At 36.6% G+C, this 22,229-nt stretch overlaps 3 protein-coding genes across 6 annotated transcripts; 2 read left to right on the forward strand and 1 right to left on the reverse strand.

The window, feature by feature from the left end:
* The first annotated feature begins 87 nt into the window (after nucleotides 1-87).
* On the forward strand, nucleotides 88-973 carry LOC137741317 (uncharacterized). Its single transcript, XM_068481041.2, has 2 exons — nucleotides 88-229; nucleotides 513-973. The coding sequence occupies exons 1-2, from the start codon at nucleotides 88-90 to the stop codon at nucleotides 755-757; spliced, it is 387 nt and encodes a 128-aa protein (XP_068337142.2). The 3' UTR covers nucleotides 758-973.
* LOC137741307 (Plastid-lipid associated protein PAP / fibrillin family protein) lies at nucleotides 934-2,962 on the reverse strand. Its single transcript, XM_068481031.2, has 4 exons — nucleotides 2,628-2,962; nucleotides 2,038-2,161; nucleotides 1,545-1,724; nucleotides 934-1,357 (listed from the first exon to the last, which is right to left on the reverse strand). The coding sequence occupies exons 1-4, from the start codon at nucleotides 2,865-2,867 to the stop codon at nucleotides 1,158-1,160; spliced, it is 744 nt and encodes a 247-aa protein (XP_068337132.2). The 5' UTR covers nucleotides 2,868-2,962; the 3' UTR covers nucleotides 934-1,157.
* Nucleotides 2,963-4,439: 1,477 nt separating this feature from the next.
* Nucleotides 4,440-8,560, forward strand: LOC137725406 (glycosyltransferase BC10-like). 4 transcript variants are annotated; one of them, XM_068464108.2, is made up of 11 exons: nucleotides 4,440-4,676; nucleotides 4,979-5,455; nucleotides 6,269-6,367; nucleotides 6,450-6,574; nucleotides 6,682-6,753; nucleotides 6,889-6,979; nucleotides 7,383-7,463; nucleotides 7,559-7,618; nucleotides 7,730-7,852; nucleotides 7,945-7,983; nucleotides 8,148-8,560. In XM_068464108.2, exons 2-11 carry the CDS (start codon nucleotides 5,042-5,044, stop codon nucleotides 8,274-8,276), a joined length of 1,233 nt encoding a protein of 410 aa, XP_068320209.2. In that variant the 5' UTR covers nucleotides 4,440-4,676; nucleotides 4,979-5,041; the 3' UTR covers nucleotides 8,277-8,560. The 4 variants fall into 4 exon arrangements, with proteins under 4 accessions (XP_068320209.2, XP_088542440.1, XP_088542439.1 ...); XM_088686314.1 differs by having other exon boundaries at nucleotides 4,444-4,676; nucleotides 4,973-5,455; nucleotides 6,474-6,574; XM_088686313.1 differs by having other exon boundaries at nucleotides 4,522-4,676; nucleotides 6,474-6,574.
* The last annotated feature ends 13,669 nt before the right edge of the window (nucleotides 8,561-22,229 follow it).

Below are 22,229 nucleotides of genomic sequence, written 5' to 3' on the forward strand. Positions count from 1 at the left end.
AGAAATCGCGGAGTTTCTGGAACATACTGCCCTGCATATATTTGCCGTATTCCATAGAATTTCGACGACCAATTTGATCAAATCAAAATGTCTGCGTTCGATAACGTGGTTGTAGGGAAGCTGAAGCTGAAAGGCAAAGCCTTGGACGTCAAAGGCGGTGCGATTTCAAAGAAAAAGAAGAAGAAGAAACAGAGCGCATTTTATCACCAATTGTCTGATGCCTCCACAGGTAGGTTCTTGCCCTTCCATCTTTTTTATTTTAGTTTGTTATTATTGTTTCCTAAATCTAATGTGTAAAATATTCTGTAATCCGGAGAGCGGAAGCGTGACAAATCGATTTTAAACTACTCTAATTTATGGACCGTAATTTTATTTTATGTTTTTGAACCAAACAACCCCTCAACGGATTGGGATTTAAGATGTTGTGATTTCTTAGGGTTTAAGAGGTTGTGATTCTGGTTTTGCTAATGGAGAATTCAATTTTTGTGTGTTTGGAGGGTGATAGCTGATAGGTGGAGAAGCAGTGACAGATGATGCTGAGAACGAAGGCGGCATTGGCACAACGCAGGCTGCTGCTTCTGCTTATGGTCATCTGACACCGGCGGAGAGGCGGTACCTCGAGCAGGCAGAGAGGATTCAACGCCAGAGGCTTTCCCAGATTGCTCGAAAATCGCACCGCGATCGGGTTCAGGAATTCAATCAGTATCTGGCTAATCTGAGCGAGCATTATGACATTCCTAAAGTAGGCCCTGGTTAGCAACAGCATCGTGTTCTTCATTTTTGTCAATCAGGTGGATATAAAACTTTGTTATTCCTCGAATCGGGTTCTATTGCTTGGGCCTCAAGAAAGTGTTTAGTTTTTTTCGACCTATTTGCTTTATGAGTTCAAACTCTTGCCACTTTCTGTCAATGCAGATTAGTGTAGATTATCGCTTGATCTGAACAAGAAGCTAACTATGATCATTCGACCTTATGTTCAATAAAGTCAAAACATCACACAAAGGAAAAAACTATGAACACTTGTAACATGGATAATCTTAGAAAGGTAAGATGATGAGATGCACGGAAGTAACGTTGATATCACATCACACATCCGTTTGCAGCGCTGAAGCGTTACATTTTACAGGGAGGATGGTTCTTGCCTACCGATAGTCTTTTCAGGTGGAACCACCGAGTCTCTGGAAAACAAATAGAGAGCCTTTAGAGCCCTTCCCCAACCTGACCTTGTCATCTATGTATGTAATCTGGAGTTTAACCTCGCTTTCACCTCCGTATCTGAAATCCAAGGCTCCAACCTTCAGTTCTGGGGGCTCAAATATAACTTGGATCCACTTATCATCCAGAGCCTTCAACTTTCCTGCTCATGCATATACGAGAAGTTTAACACATGATGCAAAAAAGAAAAGAACAGTGCGCGGATCAAGTAGAATGTACGACAGTCTTACCAAAGGAGCAGCATAGGAAGCACGATAATGTGACGGAAAAATTCAAGAAAAACTTGAGACAGTGGTTTTACGTTTACGCACAGAACCTCAGCAGCCTACCTGTTAAAGAGACTTCTCCATCCAAGAACCCGAAAACGGAGAAGGAGACTTTGTTCTTGACAATGTCAGGAGCTTCAATAACTTGAATCATCTCCTTTGTTTTAAAAAAAAGGCGCCCCAACGTACTTCTGTAGCCACCCCCGGGTGATGTTGGCACTGAGCAGTACACCACATCCCAGTCTGTGAAAGCACTAGATTAACTCATCATACGAGTCTATGACCACCAACAACAATAACAGAGAAATGCATATCATGTTTTTCTTAGCACTGAACAAATGGTCGTACACGATTTCTGTAACGATTTAAGAGCTGGATAATCTGGTTTCGATGAAACTACGATGACTTAGGTGGAAGGCAATCCCTCGACGTGATGAAAAACATCAAGGCTTTATTCAAGGAATTGTGGTTAGTAAGAAAAGAAGGTATTCCTACGCAAAATTGAGGATGTGATGTACATCTCAAGAAATAAAGTTCACACCTTAACGGGATTTACCTCCGAAAATGAGAGGGCATTTCACTGGTTCGCTAACACAGTAGTTCTGCAATTCTTCAGCCTCCTTAGCTACCTCTTTTTGTTGTTCCTCTTTCAGCAGAACTCCTCTATCCGAATTCGTCACCTAATCATCATAATTCACATTTCATGAGCCAAGTATTCAAAAACTTTGCATAACTCCCCCTAATCAAACTGCAAATACTATCATATCAATCTACAAATATAAGCCTGAAAATTTTCCATAGCAAAAGCATGGAAACCGAGAAACTAATATCAATTTCAAAGCAAAGAAGCAATCGCAGAAGGTAAAGTACGAAATTTTCTCAGCTAAGTTACTGTCCCAATATCGGAATCTATGTAAACAACACATTTTCTCAGCTACCAAACAACATATAACGAATCCAAAATCACAAAAAACAGAAAAAACACTAAAAGATAGGATCACATTTTTTCAGCAACCAAACAACAAATCACAAAAACATCAAAGTAAAACATGGGATCACATTTTCTCGGCTACCAAACAAAAATTCCGAATCCAAAACTAAATAAATTAGAAGCAAACTAAAATATGGGATGGGTGAAGGCCGTACCTTGGAAAGAATAGACGCAGAGAGCTCTTCGGGACCGGTACGAACTCCAGGATCGGAGACGGAAACAGAGGCCAATATTCTCAAAGTGTTGCGCCGACAACTGTGAGATTGGGGTGAAACAGTCAAAGCCAAATTTGTGGGCTTTGAGCAAAGGTTGAGGAATTTGGGTTTCGAGGGATCGGCGCCTCCTCTGAAGGTGAAGGCTGACAGGGCTAGTGATGAGGCTACGGCAGCGGCCATGGAAGGTAAGCTCTGAGCTTCGAATGGGGAAAATGGAGGAAGTGATTACACAGCTATCTCTTATCTGATGATGGGGGAGGTGGTGCCACGTAGGCAATGCGAATCGAGATGGGGCCGGTTTGGGCTTGGCTATTGGTGGGGGGTGATGCCACGTATGAGGGGTTTATTTCGTTGCCTTATCTAATTGGTCAGCGTTCCAACAATTTTTTATTTTTTATTTTCTTGGATTTGTAATTTTGTAGTGTATGTATATCCCGCCTTCTTACTCTTTTTTGTTTTTTCTTTACTGAAAAATAGTCTCGCCTTCTTAAAAGAATTCATAATATCGTGGGAGGCAGATTTTCTACCCTCCTGTTTGGGTGCCTTTTCTATATTTGAACAAGTTAATATTTTATATTGATTTTTTTATAGAGATAATAAGACAAAAATCAATAGAAATATAAAATGTTAACGTGGTTTAACCATAACCGTACAAATAGGAGGGGATGGGAAGGGCATCCATACAGGAGGGCAGACAATCTGCCTCCAATATTGTGTGCTTTTCTTGTACTAAAGTCAGTCATATTCGTATAACCGCTAATATAGTAGCGTATAGTATGGCTAAGTTGATCTTATTTTCAATTTTATCAGTTGTTGGTTTGAGGAGACTCCAAAGTATTTTAAGGATGTTGTTCTGAAGAATTGTTTGATTCTTTATTGATAAATAAAACCGCTATCGTTTCTTATAAAAAAGAAAAAATTATTCATGTTGTGCTTGAGTTTGAGTTTTCGAATAAAACTTTCGTTCTTCTTTTGAAAAAAAAAAAGCATGACATCTGATGAATTGGTTATATTTGGATGTCAGTATCATCATAATTCTATTTAGTTTTAGTAATTGTTTAACTATGGTATAAAATATATGATTTTGGTTTTTTGTTTTTGGAACAAGCGATATTATTATATTAAAGGAGTAGGGAGTGAGAAAGTGGACTAAATCTCACAATAAGCAAGTCATAATAATATGGTTTAAATTCAGCTTTGACGATAATCGAATTAAAAACCTCTAACTTACTAATTGTTAGATTGAAGGGATAATGAATTAATTACTCAATTATGCTAAACTTTTAATGGAATTAGCACATGAAACTCCCAAACTACAACAATTAGCATTACATTCACCAACTACATGCACTAAAATCATACTATGGACTCTGGTGTGAGCATAAATCCATTTGAGTAGTATTACCTACCAACTATCATCCCAATTGCTCACTACTTATTCATGTGACCCTCTACTTATTTATTTATGATACGTGAAGTACCTCACTTAAATTTCAGGCACTCTAAAAAATTTCTACGAGAATTGGTACCCCTAATTCGAGCATTTTCCAAAACATTGTGGTAAAGATTCTGATTGGTTCTGAGAGGGTAATGGAATGAAATTGACAATATCTCCGTACACATTTTTGGATAATATTTGACAATATTACAGATTTATGGAATGGACAGCTATAAGCTTTCCCTAATTTTACTTAACCCCTAATTAAAAAAAATAAAAATCATTTAATATTACGTGGGAAAGTTGCCATAATTCACTGGCTGAAGTGTTCATCGCCCAAAAACCATCCAATTCCCTCAATTGTCCAGAACCAGAGATTCACACCCTCCCCCTTTTACCATATACTCACAAAGCCTCACATCGCCATTTCCCATCGCCTCATACTTCTCCCCACGCCGAATCCGCTTCCCCTCTGACAAGCTGAAACATCACCTGCACCTGCATTTGAAACAATTTTGACTGATTGAAGCTGATTTCCTCGCCACACCCAGGTTTTTATTTCTCTCACCCATCAAGATTCTTCCTTTTTTCTTCACCACCCTCACCATTTATCGTTTCCAGAATGAACATATAGGTTTGATCTTTGCGTTATGTTTTCAAAGTTTGTCGCTTTTTTCTGTTTTTTCACTCGCATCCAAATTTTGATGAATCAACGTTTGATGAAATGTGATGCTTTTGGGGGGTTTTTTTTTTCTCAAAAGGGTATTCGTTAAATTGTGAACAGTTGTTTTCTTTTTTGTTGTTTGATCCAAAAATGCGTTTGAAATGATGTTATTTGTGTTGCAAGTTACAGCAGCTTCTTAGTTTACATTGAGCGCAAGGGGAAATAAAGCGAAGAATGCGAAAAAGGGACTGAATGAGAGGTTCTGTGTTGCCTTCGGTCCAGATGAAAAAGTCATTAGCATGGCGGCCGCAGCTGATGAGAGATATCATGATCATGTCTAAGTCAAGGCCGCGTCCAGCGTTGAGAAGACCAACATGGATTATTGCATTGGTTTCGTTCATCTGTGTTTTTCTGATCCTTGCCTACTTCTACCCTCCGAAAAACTCTGCCGCCTGCTATCTGTTTTCTTCTAGTGGTTGCAGTATGTTTGGAAGGACTCCTCCTGGCCCTGCGAGGGAGCTGACCGATGATGAGACTGCGTCGGAGGTTGTAGTTAGGGAAATTCTCAAGACGCCTCCTCTTCAATCGAAGAACCCGAAAATTGCTTTCATGTTTTTGACCCCCGGAACTTTACCTTTCGAGGAGTTGTGGGAAAATTTCTTCCAAGTAAGGCTATGTCTCTATGCTTTTCTTTACTTTTTATTTCCCTTTTATTATCCATTTTGATTTCATCAGGTTTAGGTTTTTTTTTTTTTCCTTTCATGTATTTATCAAGGAATTGTATGGATAGATGTATTTGTTGAACTACATTCAGAAATTTAGTAGTCAAGTGCTACAATATTAGGCATTCCCTACGGCAGCCATGACTGAGAAGTACTAACAGCAGAGGTTTAGTAACTGAAATGCTTAAGTAATTTGGTGGAGTTAATGCTCGGCTCTGCAGTGTTATCTCATGTGACTATAGTTTCGGTTTATCCAGTTAGAATTACTGTCAAATTGGGACCCGTCTTTAGATCGCCTCAGGATATGGTAGTTGCTTTTGATTTCCTAGTATGTTAAGGGATTTATCAAAAACGTATATATCTCAACAGATAGGATAAACATGCGCTTGGAGTTTTCAACACCTTGTTTCTGTGTGGAGACAAAACAACACCAATTCATCTTAATCTATTACCACCTCTCGAATCTCCGTTTATATAAGCTTGGTGTGGAATATATCTGCTAACATTAGTTGCCAAGATGTTTTGTTATGTATATCTAAATCTATACATGTGTGTGGCTTTTTCTAAGGTATAGCTACTTTATGTGTCTCTGGTAAACGTCCCATTTCATACTAGAAGTTGATGAAAGTTGAGTTGTTTAACTAGCAGTGAGAACTGGAATTAAGACCTCAGGCCATGTTTAAGATAAGCCTAAAGTATATAAAGGATACATACTAAAGTAAAGTTCAATGTCTAACAAAAATGACATGGTTTCTAGGGCCACGAAGACAAATTTACCGTTTATGTACATGCGTCAAAGCAAAAGCCTGTACATGTGAGCCGGTATTTTGCTGACAGAGACATACATAGTGAACAGGTACACAGAGCCTCTCTGAGAATGCTTACAGTTCAGTATTATTATTTTTTTAACTGATCAATACACATGGTTTTCTTTAAAGATGCCATTAATAATAAATTCTCAGGTCGTTTGGGGAAAATTTTCGATGGTTGAGGCAGAGAAGAGACTTTTGGCAAATGCACTTTTAGATCCTGACAACCAACATTTTGTTTTGCTGTCTGACAGGTCATTGCATTGAAACAACTTTTACAATTGTGAACATTTTCAATGAGGTTCTTATGTTGGAAATCTGCTACTTCTTTCATTGATTTCGTTCTACGTTTTTGTTTCAGTTGCATACCACTGCATAACTTCGATTATGTATATAACTATCTCATGTACACCAACGTCAGCTTTATCGATTGGTAAGAAATGTATATTTAAGAAAGAAAAACTGATGTGATTCTCAAAATTCTTTCCCGCTACTTATTTTGAAGCTCTTATTCTGGTGTACTTATGATTGGGGCTTTCTTATTCCATCTACTTTGCTCTCTGTCTAGTTTTGTGGATCCTGGTCCACATGGAACTGGCCGGTATTCAGAACATATGTTGCCTGAAGTTGAAAGGAGGGATTTCCGGAAGGGTTCACAGGTAATTCAGCATATACTTTCCAGAAAAACTTTGAGCTTACTTATTTGGTTTGGAACTTCGGCGTAAGATACATAGCTCTGGAAACAGTTTTAAATCTTCTGCGTAAATATGTCTCTTACAGTGAATTAAACTTCTGCAAGATCAGTTGCTACGAGTATATTTCTGATTTATATAATCTTTTCACCAGTTCCTTCTAAGTCACCTGAGCTCCTCTCCCCTTTCTTTCTTGTCCTTAAGTGTATGAATGATTGCAATGTTTGGATTGGTTTGTTGTTCTTGTTTATATTGACGAAACATTGGATCAACAAGAATAGTTTTGGTATAAAACATGCTCCTCGATCAGATTTAGATTTGTGCACACGCAGTTCAATAGGGTTGGATTTAATTGACATTTTTATTTCAGTGGTTCTCTATGAAGCGGCTACATGCAATTGTCATGATGGCAGACAGTCTATACTATACAAAGTTCAAGCTTTACTGCAGGGTAAATATTTTCTTTGTTATGATGTGCTTTTGTTGACGTTCATGAGAAAAACTTCCTTCCAATCTCTTGCTGATGATGTTTTTTGACTTTCTCAGCCAAACATGGACGGGCGTAACTGCTATTCAGATGAACATTACTTGCCAACCTTCTTTAATGTTAGTACATCAAACTTTCTTGTTCGTCGCAGTTCAAACTGCATTTCACCCTATTCGTAATTTCTTTGCTGCTACCAATTATCTTTTGCTTTTACCATTAATGCTTTTCAGATGAAAGATCCTGGTGGACTCGCGAACTGGTCTGTAACATATGTCGACTGGTCTGAAGGGAAGTGGCATCCGAGAGCGTTCAGAACTCAGGATGTTACTTATGACCTCCTTAGGAACATCACGGTATGATCTAGGGAAGTCCATTTTCTTTAACCCTCACTTCATTTTCTTCATTTCACGTCTCTCATGTATCGATATTTTCTCATCCATTTCAGTCCATTGCTGAGAGCACGCATATTACAAGCGAAGACAAGGTACAAGCTCAAAGTACCCTTCCAGTCGTAACCATACGTAGTCAGCAATGTTACTGTCACCAATTCTAAAATGATATCATATCATATCACCTGCTACGACATTTGGTGAATAAATTTGACGACCCTTCTACTATTGTTGACTGGTTCACGTTTACTTTCTGCAGAAGCAAATGCTGACCACACCGTGCTTGTGGAACGGGATGAAGCGACCGTGTTTTCTATTTGCCCGAAAGTTTTATCCAGAAACACTGGGGAAACTGGTTCAGCTTTTCTCCAATTACACAAAAGTCTAAATCCTTTTTCTTTGGTTTTTGGCCATTCAGTTGCTTCCTCAAGAGCTTCAAGTTCTGGTATATATCTCTCTTGATTATACATTGCCATGTTTTGAGATATATGGCTTAGGTTGGTGGGTTGATAGGCTGCTGACCGTTGTTTGTGTAGATTGTTTTTGCCTTTCTTTTTGTTATTTATGTATTTTAAATTACTGGATTTTGAATGACCCATCCATTCAATTTCAGGTTTTTTGACTTTCTGTAAAGAAAAATGAATGGAAATTCGAAATTATTGACATCCAAAACCAAAGATCAACTTACCTCGTCGATAAAATATTACACCAATAATTCGAAGTGAAATGTTTTGGTAAGAATATCAGAGAGGTATTTCGAGAGGAATAAAATGTTATTGTGTAACTAATTTAGAATAACATTATTGCGTGTCCCGTTGTATATATGTAAATTCTTCTCTAGCAGCATATAATGGAGAAAACATTTCAATTTTGTTCCGTTTAGAAATAAAACTGTGTACTCCTATAATGTATATATGTAAATTCTTCTCTGGCTGCATATGGTGGAAAAAAATTGCTTTTCCGTCCTAGATTTCCGACTTTAAAGCAAATTCCGAGTTTCTTTTACGTATCCAAATAGAGTGCTAAGGTCCGGTTGTTTTGCTTCTTTTTGTTTTTGTTTTGTTTAGTTTTTTTTTTTTTTTTTTTTTTTTTTTTTTGTGTCTGGTTATTTTCTTTGAATTTGATATAATAATATGTAATTTAACATCAAATTTTTATTAAATTTAATCTTTTTCAAATATTAAGGTTAAAAAAATTCCTATAATAAAATAATATTAATAAGACTCCATAAACTGCAAATAATATTAATAGGACTTTCCTATTGGTAACACATCATTTAGTTTACAAAAAAGTCTAAATCCTTTTTCATTTAGTTTACAAAATTCATTGTTCCTTGTCTTGATTTATTCAGATTAATTATTTGTGTTATTTCATTTGACAACCTTAATCCCACCCCAACGGTGGTTTTGTATTATCTTCGTTCAGTCCATTTACTCTACTCATAGTGACTACAAGTCAGTTTGAGATTCGATTACAAAAAGTACTAGTTTGAAAGGCTCGTTGGAATTGATCCGCTACGGGATTGAATGGTTCCACCTACTCAAAACTCACAGGGGATGCCGCCTACTACTAAAATTTCGATGCTAGGTTAGTACGTAGGTTAAGGTTATGAAACTAGTTAAGTAGTCTGCAAAACCTAGCTTTTTTGGGCTGTTATATCTGCTTTACCACCACGCCATCAAATGCAAAGGCGAAACAGCTCCACACTCCCTAAGATGGTCTCAATAGTATAGTACTCCTACTAGCAGCGTTTGCAGCGCTGTGCTTGTTATTATCAATGGTTCCAATGCTGGTCCTTCACAAAATAACCCTAACGGTACAAGTTGCCTTGGTTATCATTTTATTCTTCGTACTTGGCTTTCCTTCGGTTCATCCGTCTGTGGTCCGACGCAAGAATATGCCATGTTGCCCGATGATGAAGAATCCACCCGAGCAGTAGTAGTACCCGCAAGTTGACTCGATTTTCAACGACTCTATAACTAGCTCTTCATTAGTTTTATAACTAAACAAGAATTAATTACACATTTTGCTCCTAAATGTGAGAGTTCAATGCGTGTGCATACTATAACTTAATGTGTGTACTGCACCATGAAACGAAAAATATTTGGTTTGGTGCTATATTAAACACATTCTTACCCTTACCCTTCCTCATTTTTTTTTTTTTTTGTGCTATAATCTTCTAGTATATTTGCACGTACAAGGGGTGTTTTCCCAGATTCTTTCGTACCTCTTCAAAAGGTAGGAGCAGTAGAAGTAGGATGATGAAAATGAAAGCCTTTGACAAGTCAGCTCTCAGAGTCTCAATTGATAACCACTAGACCCTAAAACTACGTCGTTTTTGAAGTTGCTTGGCACAAAGTTAATGCATTGCAAAATTTGCGAGACACAATCTTGCTCTATATTGCACCTGTCTACGAATCTCTGTCCTTTTGTTATTCATTAATTTAACGAGACAGCAAACTCTCCTTCGTAAGAGTTAAACTTGTGCTCATAAAATTTAAGGTAAGAAATCTCCTTGTGATAAATGGAGACTTCTTCATGAACTCCCCGAAAAGGAAACTTCCTTGAGAAAAAGACGTCTAGATAACCTTAGCGTGCAGGAGATCGAAGTAGGCTCGCTTTCATGTAGCATATCATTTTTCGGTCTAATATTTTGTTACTTGTGTATGTAAGTGCAAGGAATCGATGAACAATCAAGGCCTTAAGATATTTCATATCATATCACCAGCTACTTCATTTGGTGAATTTGCATTTACGTGCTGCAGAAGGAAATGCTGACTACACCGTGCTTGTGGAACGGGATGAAGCGACTGTGTTTTCTATTTGCCTTGAAGTTTTATCCAGAAACACTGGGGAAACTGGTCCAGCTTTTCTCCAATTACACAAAAGTCTAAATCCTTTTTCTTTCTTTTTTTGGCCATTCAGTCACTTCCTCAAGAGCTCCAAGTTGTGGTATGTATCTCTCTCTTGATTGTACATTGCCATGTTTTGAGATATATTGCTTAGATTGGTGGGTTGATAGGCTGCTGGCTGCTGGCGGTTCTTGTAGATTGTTTTGGCCTTTCTTTTTGTTATTTATGTTTTTCAATTTACTGATTTTGAATGAGCAATCCATTCAATTTCAAGTTTTTTTTATTTTCTGTAAAGAAAAATTAATGGAAATTTGGAATTATACATCCAAACCCAAGATCAACTTACCTCGTAGTTAAAACATTACACCAATAATTTGATATGAAATGCTTTTGAGTTATAACATTATTGTGTGTCCCACTGTATATATGTAAATTCTTTTCCGACCGCATATAATGGAGAAAACATTTCGATTTTGTTCGGTTTAGAAACAAAACTGTGTACTCCTATCATGTATATATGTAAATTCTTATCTGGCTGCATATGGTGGAAAAAATTGCTTTTCCGTTCTAGATTTCCGACTTCAAAGCGAATTCCGAGTCTGTTTTACGTATCCAAATAGAGTGCTAACGTCTGGTTAATTATTATTATTTTATTTTGTTTAAAGTCTGGTTATTTTCTTGGAATTTGATATAATATAATAACACTAATAGGACTCCATTAATTGAAAATTCGAGGGTGGTGGATGGCTAAAGAAAATGAGAGAGATCAAATCTAAAACTAATGACAGAGTTATAGAGTCCTTATTCTTCTTCATCCGTCACTGTGAAGGTGACCCAACATACGCATGACTCAAGTGAAAGAAAAACAGCAACAATAAAAGGAACACGAACATCTCGGATATATAATCATCCATGATAAAAAGAAAAACAGCAACCATAAAAGGAACACGAACATCAATCAATTAACTTGTTTCACCCACATTACACTTCAATTCCTCTGCATAAATAATCATTCATGATAAGAAAAAGGATCCCAACCTAATAACCTATACAAACACCCAACTTATATGTATTCTGCAAGAAGGACAAACATACTACTCAAGTCTAACTAATTGTATGGGAATGGGGGTGGGAATGGAATTCCAGATGCTTGTGGGATGTATGAGTTTGGAGGTGCGGATTTACAGGGATCAGTGAACATGAAAATAAAGCCGATAAAAACTAGGAGGAGGTAAAATAGGAAACACATCACAAATCTGCTGGCTCGAGCTGTGTTTCTCTCAGCAAGTCTGATTATCTCCATTTTTGAGAGTTACCCAATCAGGTAAAATTTTGGATCGTCGTTCGGAATTTTCCCTTGCCTCTTGCCCAACTGTAGTAGATCTCTTTTTTTCTTCAAATTGTTTCTCTTCAATTTCACAATAAAAAGCTTTTGGTGTTTTTTAAAGTAAATGGCAGACAAATGTAGGAGCACAAATGCAAGGGCAATGCCACAGGTTACAAAGACAACGCCTAAGTACAGGAGACTGCATTTTATCCTTTCCGATTTGTTACCGTGACGTACCACAAACCCCAAGATGGCCACAAAAATGGCGCACGCCGTGGCCGCTAAATTTAAAGAGTGTTGCATTGACTCAGCTAACCTTTCACGCTTCTTCATGAGATACTCAAGCTTTTTTTCAATCTTTTCCATCTTATGGTCAGCAACTTCATGATCGATACGCGGCGGCAGCAGCAGCTGATCCATCTCCATATTTCACAAGTTCATTCAAGGCACAAAAGTACAAGATAAATCAATACAACTAAATATAAAAAAAAGGAAATAAATGAAAAACAAAACATTAACAAAAGCAACAAATCCATAAATTTTTCCTAACTCTAAAAATGACATCTTTAGTACTAGAGGAAAAGTTTCAAGAAAAAGATCAATGACTTTGAATATAACTTAACCCATTGCTAAAGGAGAGATACCTTGATTTGAGCCGGTACGTAGATGAAAATGGAGCGAGAGAGAGAGAGAGAGAGAGAGAGAGCGAGAGAGAACTTGTGTCTGTAGTTTTGGGTTTCAGACTCTTCACTGATGTCTGATGCATGGCATTGCATGCCAATTTATAGTAGCATTTTTCTTAAATCCCAAAAGTACCCTTCAAAAACCTACTTGATAATTTTCCCAAAAGCCACTTCCTAGTTCCTGTGAAAAATAATCCCAAATTTTGATTCATTATTTAGTCTTATTTTGAATCAACGTGTAGTGCTCATTCGGATACAAATTAAGTAATGATGACGGGTGCATAGGTCATAGTTTCTTTTTTCGCTTTTTTGTGAAAGCATAGTTGATAATTGAATTTGAGCAATAACGAAAGAGTATTGAAGCTAAACAAAATACATCCCCTCTTTGATCTAACTGATATCAGTATAATTGAAATGTCACATTGTTTAAAAAAATTCCTTCGGTTTTAATTTCAAGTATGAGCTAATTAAATTTAATTTTCTCTCACATCAAAATAAACACGTTAAAACTGATTTTGAGTACATTACATTTCACATGAGATTTTGGTGCAATTTCGAAGACGAGGCTATGCTACTGGAATTTGCGTAGTTGTGCATCGAGCTTGATTTGGACCTGATTTGACAATCTTTCGTGACTTGAATTATAGTTTTGAATTGCCATTCAATATATTTAAGTTTTAAGTTTTCTTTTGCATTTTTTCTTCCTAAACTAAAGTAATTAAATCAAAGATGGAATTAAGTAGTGAAGTTTTAATGACATGGTACATGCCACAAATGTCATTTGGTATTCATATTTGATGAAAAAATAAGTAACAAAAAATAAAAATATTTTGGACAATGTTTATGTTTTCCTAAGCCTAATAGGATAAGTGCAATAAATATAAAAATGCAACTAGTCTTAGTTTTCTCTTTCCTAGAAAACATTTAGGCTCCTTTTCTTGCTAATAATTTTAGGTTGATTTAGTTTCCTTTCTTTGCAACAATGTCAAAAAATATTGCATACGACTTTTTACTTATAGCCATTGGTACGAGGATGGCATGTCGTGATGTATAAAAGAAGCCTACCGATCAATATCTATCTAAAAATAAATAAAAACCATTTGATAAAGAAGAACTTTTACCATGTTTGAAAATGATATGTAACAAAGTGTGAGGAGATAGGTTAGGACTAGACTACTAAATTTACTCGGTTTACCATGTTTGAAAATGATAAAGAAGAACTTATACCATGTTTGAAAATGATATCTAACAAAGTCTGATGAGAGAGGTTAGGACTAGACTAGTAAATTATGACCTTACTTTTAGAAGAAAAACTTTTAGCGTAAAGGAAAAGAAAATTTCATTAAATTCGAATAACAATGTTCACATCAGAAACTAAAATGTTAAACAGTTACTCTGACTCAAAACACTGTACGAAAGTGTTAAACAATATGATTAAATTTTGCCATTAATCATATCCACGCGAGACATTTTGAGTCTGATTCTTCCTGAATCTCATCAAAACCTTGTCAGTACAAGCCAATAAATATGCACATGCCGCTTCCGCCATTAAGCTGGACTCGCATGGAAAGTTTGCAACACCGCCACCACCCTTTAAAATACATGCATAATCCCGAGCCGCCCATCCATACCCTCGTCGTCAAAATACATTTAACCAATTTCCATCACAATTCACCTTAATTATACAACACGACGATTAGAGTAAACAACTTTTGTAGAAGACAAGAAATAGAAAAGAAAAAACTTTTGCAGATGACGCTTTATCATCGCAATCGTGAAAAGCAATGATGTATGTGCACATTATTGTTTGTAAGAAAAAAAAAAAACATAAACATTTTTAAATACACAAATTCCTATTTTCATTGTAAGAACAAAATGGAATGAAGTGAGTAGTCAGTTTGTATTTTATTTATTCTTTTCTTCTTTATTTTTTATCATAACTTGTGGTAAGAAAGAAAGACATCGTTGCTTAGGCTCAGAGAGGCTTTTGACCGATAGAGAACTTGAAGAGAAATTAGGCAGTCTAATAGGCTTTGACCATGCAAAAAAAAAAAAAAAACAGACTAATAGGCCAACAGTGGTGACGTTTTTTTTTTTTTTTTTTCCCTTCCATTTTTCATGAATAATTATGATTTTTTTTTCGTTAACCATTTTGTTTTTTCAGAATGCAACAGACCCCTTGAGACGAGACCCCCGGGGGGGGGGGGGGGGGGGGGGGGGCGGCGGGTGTAGTTTACGGAGCGGGAGTCCTAGTTGCTATAGCGAAGGAAGTACATTTTTCACATGATTTTTCCAAGCTTTGATTCGACTGTTATAATTCCAATTATCCAATTAGCATCTGCACTTAAAAAACAAAAAGACCTCCACACACATTTTCTTTCTCCTTAGAGCATTTTCACCCATAGTCCAATTGATAGGACAATTGGGTTGAACTCTCCTTGGTCCAAAATAATGATAGTGCAACGTTGCAAAAAAATGGAAGGCAATTGGGCAAAAGGACTTGTGCCCTTTCATTTGCCCTTGCAAGAACATCCTTAGCTTGTGCCATTGCAGCTGTCCAACTGCACCAGTGAGGGTCACCCAAGTGACCGTTGGATTTCAACATTTAAAAAAACTAAAAATTAAAGCTTGTCTACGTGGCATAATCTGGTGAATCTGATTTGAATAAAATTTAGTAAATCTATGGCCTGAGTTAATTCGAATCTAAAATACTACAAGTGTTTTTTTTCAACATACTTAAAATTAAACACACCTAACAAACTTACAAGGTTCAACCATCTTCTTGATTTGCCTTTTATTTTTAATTAATTATGTTTATTTGTACTGCTATGTTTTGTTTTGTATTTAAAAATTAAAACTAAATTATTGAAGTTAAAAATAAGGTGTTTTATTTTCAGAGAACAAATTTACAAAACATAAAAAAATCAATTTATAGAGTCCTTATTCTTCTTCATCCGTCACTAAGAAGGCGGTCCAATAAAAGGAAAGACAAACAACAACAATAAAAGGAACACGAACATCTGGAAAACTTGTGTTGCAAGGATTGTGATCAGTTAAAGTAAAGTTCATTTCGGTCAACCAATGGGTAAAAGATATCAGAATATATATATATATATATATTCTGATATCTTTTTTTTAAATATATATATATATATATATATATATATATTCTCATGTCTTGTATAGCTTTATATTCTATATTTAACTTTGTAATTACTTTCTGCTGTTATGCAAAATGTGCAAAGTTTTATATGTATCCAGATGCCAAAGTGTGGGTGCCTAAACTTGGAACCACAAATATATTGTTCATATGATATTAGTAGTATCTTTTGATTTAAAGGGCAAGATTGTCAAATGCCCTTGACAAGTATGTTTATGTATGCGTGTATCTTTGTACTAGGCCTAAACCAAACTAGTAAGCTTTCACGTCAAATACCAAACTAGTTGGCTTTCACATCAAATTATTGTTGTAATGTTTTATCGAGGTATGGGGTTTAGACTAGTTCAAAATTAAATATGTATAAAATGTGACTTTTTTTTTCCTTTTTTTATATTTTTTATTTTTAAATCTGAGCTCACAATAAATAAATTTGATGACAAAATTGGTGATTATAACACTATTTTCTTTTGAATGAACGTGGTTGAAACGTTTAATTTGATTTTGGTTCCTTGGTTTCGTTTTTGGAGTCGGATCATGAGGGTTCACTTAGCCACGAATGATCGTAATATCATAATTACTAACACATTAGTAACGTAAGCATTTCACTTGGATGGTGATTTTTTGTTAATCCATTCCCCTCAATTTGTAGCTAACCACGCTTGTGACTTAGTTGATTAAGATCCGAGATTTTAACTTATTGATTAAGAGAACTCCCTAATAGGAAAATTATGATTACATGTTGGTGTATATATGTATGTGTGTGCGCGCGCGCACATATATATATATATATAATTATTTACAATATTACCTAGTCCAACAAAAAAATTAAAGGCTTGAATCGGCGCCGAAGGAGAGGTTTTCTTACGATTATTCAATTCAACGGAAGTTTATTGCTTAGAAAAAAACCATGAAGTTCATCAATGGTAGTGGAATCGAGCCGAAATTGAATTCAATCAATGAAAGATTCATACTCAGAAGGAAAATCATGTAAAGTGACAAAGATCAACTCAGTTACCTCAACTGGATCACCAACGCAGGCAAGAGCATTAGCAATTTCTTCAATTTGTTGAAGATAGACCGCAGCCATAGAGTCACCCTTAGTGATGCTGTGAAGACGAGAATGAAGCTCATGAATGTGTGATCACGAAGCAGTCGCAAGTCTTGATTCCAATTTTGACCATAGCTCACAAGCCGAATTGACTCCAACAGTGCATGGGATGAGAGAATATGAGAGTGTAAAATTGATGCAGATCAGAATGTTCTGATCATTCTCGAACTAGGTCACATAATGAGGATTCAGAGTAGAGGTGCGATTTCCAGACGAATCAAGAAGAAATTTGGGCGAAGCAGTCATCGTTCCATCAATTATTCTGGTGATGTTGTATCGGCGGAAGATCATAGTGAACAAAGCACTCCAGGTGAGATAATTCGTTGTGGTGAGCTTGATTGGAACCATAGATCCAATGTTATGGATCGTAATCAAAGCAATTGTCGAAGGATTTGAGGAATTAAGGCAATAATTCATAGAAGCAGGATGAATTTGAGAGGCACATTCAGAGGAAGGAGATCTAGAAGTCGCCATTGCTAGATTTCTAGGGTTGCAGCTTCGAAGAAGAAGATGAGCGGGAAATAGAAGAAAGAGGATCGAAGATTGTTAATTATACACAGGTGAGAGATACCATAATTGGAAAATTATGATTTCATTTCATAAGGAATAAGATTACGAGTGACTAACTCACTTGTATTAACAACTAATTACATCTTGTCTAACTAATCATTAACTAATTACAAAACTGTTACAACTGTCTCGTAACAAACTCAACTATCTTGAGTAGACTTATTTACAATATTACACTTATTACTCCCTCCCCACTTAGTGAGATAAGACTTGGTTGTTGTTATTAAGAGAACTCCCTCCAGCATTTGAAGATACCTCCTTGTAAAGAAATTGTGAGGGCAAAATCTGACTACATAATTTTTTAAGTTTGATCTCGTCATTCGTTGTTGCACACGGTACTGGGAAAATTGCATTTCTTGTTTCCTTGTATTTTTGGTTCCGTCGTATCTTGTTTCCTACTGGTACGGTTTTTTAGTCTCTAAAAAAGCAGTGTGGTCGGGCTGCTAGCTCTTTGGACAGGATATAATTTTCTTTTCGTTTAATTTTTCAGTAAACCACACAAACATCAAATTCGTTTCTTGGATGAAAAGGCAGTGCCATGCGTGCACATGCACTATGTCAAATGAAAAGCTAAAGTGAATCAACAATCCCATTATGACACGTGGCATGTGACACGTGGCTTATGATATCTTACTGTCCCCATGTCCACGCGAACCCCTTCACATCTTGCGGTTTTGATCTTTCTCCCCCTCACGTGGGGGACCTCCTCATGTCACTCATTTCCAATCAAAACCAGTCAAACGGTTGTAAAAGTGCTTGCGTTCTGTGATTGGATAAGTTATTCTCTCTCACACGTAAACACAGAGACACGTTTTCATTGGATAATGGATAATGCTTTGTCCCAATTTGTTAATCTTTTCACCCAAACTTTGATATGAGAAGATTTTGGATAATGTGACAATTATGTAAATTAGCTTAGGAAAAATATAGCCTTCATTAGCAAAAGTTGCCCTCGCAATGGTGCAGATTTTCAAACTGTAAAAAATACGTTGAAGGTTCTAAATATATATATACCATAGACAATACTAGTTACATATATGTGGTAATTTATTTACAACTTTATTTACAACTTTATTTACAATAATTAAGGAACAAAATATATGTCGAAGGGTGATAAATTTTGCAAGTTAAGAGCAGTATTAATTGCTCATTGTCCAAAATTTCCAAGTCCTTATATACTAATTAGCTGTAGAACTTCCTTCTTTATTAAGCGGCGCTTCAAAACTTCCCTTTTTTTTTCCTCATATGTAGGCGTTTTCATTTTGCTGTTACAAATTGGAAAAATGGAAGTTTTTAAAAGTAAATAATAAATGACAATTTTAGTGGAAGTGAGAGAACAAAAAATCTATGTGATTTGAACTATTGACGATAACAATGAAAATAAGTTGAACAATATTGCGTCATCTAAACAAAAAAAAACCCTAAACCTTTTTTTTCAAAGAAACGATAGTAGATTCTGTAACATCCCAAAATTTCTAATTCGGAAGCCAAACACACAAGTAGGCCACAATAAAAATAATGGTTAATTATAATTCTAACTAACCACACAAAAAAAAAAAATCATTTTGTTTAGTTTATTGCTGCATCTAACATCCTGATTAGACAACCTACGTATCCTAAACAAAGGGATCAAGCCATTCGTAGTTCGTCTTACGCTTCTAGAACAACAGTAGTTCATCTTACGCTTCTAGAACAACATACTAAAATTTCATTATGATCAAATGGTCGGATCTCGGTCAATTACGAAATCAAGTGGCGGTCGACATTTTATTTTACGAACTTACCATTCCAATTCAGGAAGATCCGTACATCGGATTCCCGATCTGTAAGTTCCTAAGATCCTCAAATATTACGTATTACAATGTATCAAAGTTTGGTGACGATCCAACGGTTGGATCATCGATTCAAAAATTGATCAAGTACGGTATTGTAATGAATTTAAGTTCGAACGATTAACCTACGTCATACAAATATTAAGACTGACTTCAAGGCATCTAATTTAGCTTAAAGATAGCATTGACGGCATTCTGGCCACGCGCCGCCACACACGCCACCCCAGTTGGTGGTCGGCCGCCCCGACTGGTCGGAAAATTCAACTATTTCAAAAACTTCTCAAAATTTTTAGAAATGAAGATCTCAACGAGGGGAGCTATTTTTATACCTGGGCTGAAGTCCAATTCGGCCGGGAAACCCCCCAATTTCACTCAAACCTGCCGGAAACCCTTGAAATTGGGTGTTCTTGATTTGACTCCAAAACAGCTCCAACGCCCCCAACCAATGCATGGGCTTTGTTCCTGAGGTTGAGGAGAGTCTACTTGTGGTGGTGGTTGACGGTGAGGCTTTCGAAATTGGCCGATCGCCATCCTTGAACCCGCCGCAACCCCCGTGCAGTTTTCACACAATCAAGGCCAATTTTGTATGAAATTTGGGATGGATTAGGTAGAGGGAAGCCATGGAGTGATTTCCCAAGGTTTGATTGATGTGGTTTGCCAGAAAACCGACGAAAACCACCAGAGAAGAAAGGCAACGGGTCGGGTCACGCAAGTCAAAGGGAGGACCCGGTTCTCTCCCTCATTTCCTTGTTCTCTCCTTTCCCTCCTTCCTTGTTTTCTGATTGGGCAGTGCTCTCTCTCTCTCTCTCTCCCAGCCAATGCCACACACGTGGCACCTCACAATTTTGTGGAGAAATCTAGATTATGGTCAAATGACCATTTCACCCCTAACTTCGCTCGTTCATATCTCATTTGTTATAACTCCGTTTCACAAACAGTTTGCGCTTACGCGTTCGTGAGATCGAGCTCTATCCAAAGATGCCAAGAAATACGATAAAATATATGAGGTTAAAATATGTCCTCGTATAATTACGTTTAGTCAACGAGAGACATTTTAGTAATTTCACTTTTTGAAAAAAAAATTCCATATAATCAGATGTTTTAAAATTTTCAGAGTATTACATATTCATTGATAGAGTCATTACATTGGTTTGTTACAAGGCCATTCCAGGCTCCATACTCTCATCAATAATTAAATCCAAAATTAAAGTCGGAGGGTGATCATCCCAATCACACGCATGACTCACCAAGAGACCAAAACGGGCAAGCCCTATGTGCGATATTGTTTGCTTGGCGATGGGTATGGGATATAGTAGCCTCAGTAATTGTTGAAAGTAGCGCCTTTGGGTCCACCATGATTTGCCCGATCTCAGAAAAGTGCATGGAATGATTCTTAGCTGCTTCAACAATATGAAGTGAGTCGGTATATACGTAAGAAAAAGTTGTAACTGAATCATGTTAAATTCATAATTTTTTTAACATGTACGTCCATCATAATATTAATCATCACCACCAGATGATCATATAGTCACAGCCATTAAATCAAAATAAGACATTTAGATTCACCACTCAATTCAACTTAACCACCAAATTAAACATACAAATCTGGACCTAATGAAGAAAAAAAAAAACGTAAAAATTGAAATTTCTAAAGCATATAAATCTCACATAGGTCACAATGAAGAACCAATAGGAATCAAAATATTATCTATATCAACAAAATTATTCTAACTTAAAATCTCATTGGCCTGTATTAAGATGGTAATCCTTCAAACTCCTTTTGCCATGCTTTCTCAAAAGCCCTGATACCTAGTTAACCATCCTTGGCCCTAATTCCTAGTTAACCATATATGGTAGCCTACCATGATTAGAGGTGGCCCACAATGAAACTACGATGTGGCCGATATGGCTTATTCACAATGAATGTACAAATAAGTGTGCATTGAAGAAAAACTACCAATAATTTGTGGTGAGAAAGAAAGAGATAATTACATGAGGGAGACCGAGAAAGGCTGAGTGAGAGTCAGAGAGAGGTGTAGTTTAGTATAGTTGGCATGCCTTTTGTGGCTAATAGTAAAAGGCAGCAATGATGATGTTTGTTAGCAAATGATGATGCCTCTTTCTTGTTTTGGGGAAAAGGTGTAGGCTAGGGACATCATGATATGCCTCTTCCTTGTTTTGGGGAATAGGTTACCTTCTGATTGAGGAAGCAGAGAAACGGAGAGAAGGAGAGAGAGTGTAGCCTATTTTTTCTCGGTGCAGAGAGCAGAGGAGAGAGCATTCGGCTCTTCCATTTGGAGAAGAGCTGCTGCTCTCCTCCTTCGTTAGTAATCACTCAATCAAAGATAACGGTGCTACGATTTGTGCTTTTGGGAAAGAAGTGAATTCGTATAAGTTTTTATCTCCTCTATTTGTTCTTTGTATGAGCAAGAGTTATTGGGTGTATGTGAAATTTGGGGTCTGAAAGTTAAACTCTATTTGTAATTTTCATTTTGATATTAGTGGAATTTTTTCACCGTCTTTGAATTGGACGTAGGCTTACGTTGATCCAGTATAAATTCTTGTGTCATTTTAGATTATTTGTCTTGTCATATTTTGCCAAATTAGCTTATTGGTTTCATACTTGACGCTTCTGCACAACATTTTGACCGATAGAGAACTTAAAAACTTGTAAATGAGAGATTATAGGTTCGATTATCTCCAAAGGCGAATTTGAACCACATTATTGCTAGTCCATTGTGAGGCTAAGCCCACACCCTCTCTCTTAATGTAGATAATATCGATTGTTCAAAAGAGAAAAACACGCTTT

The sequence above is a fragment of the Pyrus communis genome, chromosome 15 (genome assembly GCF_041283825.1).
Source record: "Pyrus communis isolate YQ-2024b chromosome 15, ASM4128382v1, whole genome shotgun sequence".
NCBI classification, from domain to species: Eukaryota; Viridiplantae; Streptophyta; class Magnoliopsida; order Rosales; family Rosaceae; genus Pyrus; species Pyrus communis.

Bases quoted from the DNA above. Each gene is read 5' to 3' on its own strand.
- LOC137741317 (XM_068481041.2), top strand. From the start codon at position 88: ATGTCTGCGTTCGATAACGTGGTTGTAGGGAAGCTGAAGCTGAAAGGC. The intron at 230-512 runs GTAGGTTCTTGC...GATAGCTGATAG, and splicing joins ATTGTCTGATGCCTCCACAG to GTGGAGAAGCAGTGACAGAT.
- LOC137741307 (XM_068481031.2), bottom strand. From the start codon at position 2,867: ATGGCCGCTGCCGTAGCCTCATCACTAGCCCTGTCAGCCTTCACCTTC. The intron at 2,162-2,627 runs GTACGGCCTTCA...TATGATGATTAG, and splicing joins CTGCGTCTATTCTTTCCAAG to GTGACGAATTCGGATAGAGG. The intron at 1,358-1,544 runs GTAGGCTGCTGA...ATGCATGAGCAG, and splicing joins TGGAGAAGTCTCTTTAACAG to GAAAGTTGAAGGCTCTGGAT.
- LOC137725406 (XM_068464108.2), top strand. From the start codon at position 5,042: ATGAGAGGTTCTGTGTTGCCTTCGGTCCAGATGAAAAAGTCATTAGCA. The intron at 5,456-6,268 runs GTAAGGCTATGT...CATGGTTTCTAG, and splicing joins TGTGGGAAAATTTCTTCCAA to GGCCACGAAGACAAATTTAC. The intron at 7,853-7,944 runs GTATGATCTAGG...CATCCATTTCAG, and splicing joins ACCTCCTTAGGAACATCACG to TCCATTGCTGAGAGCACGCA.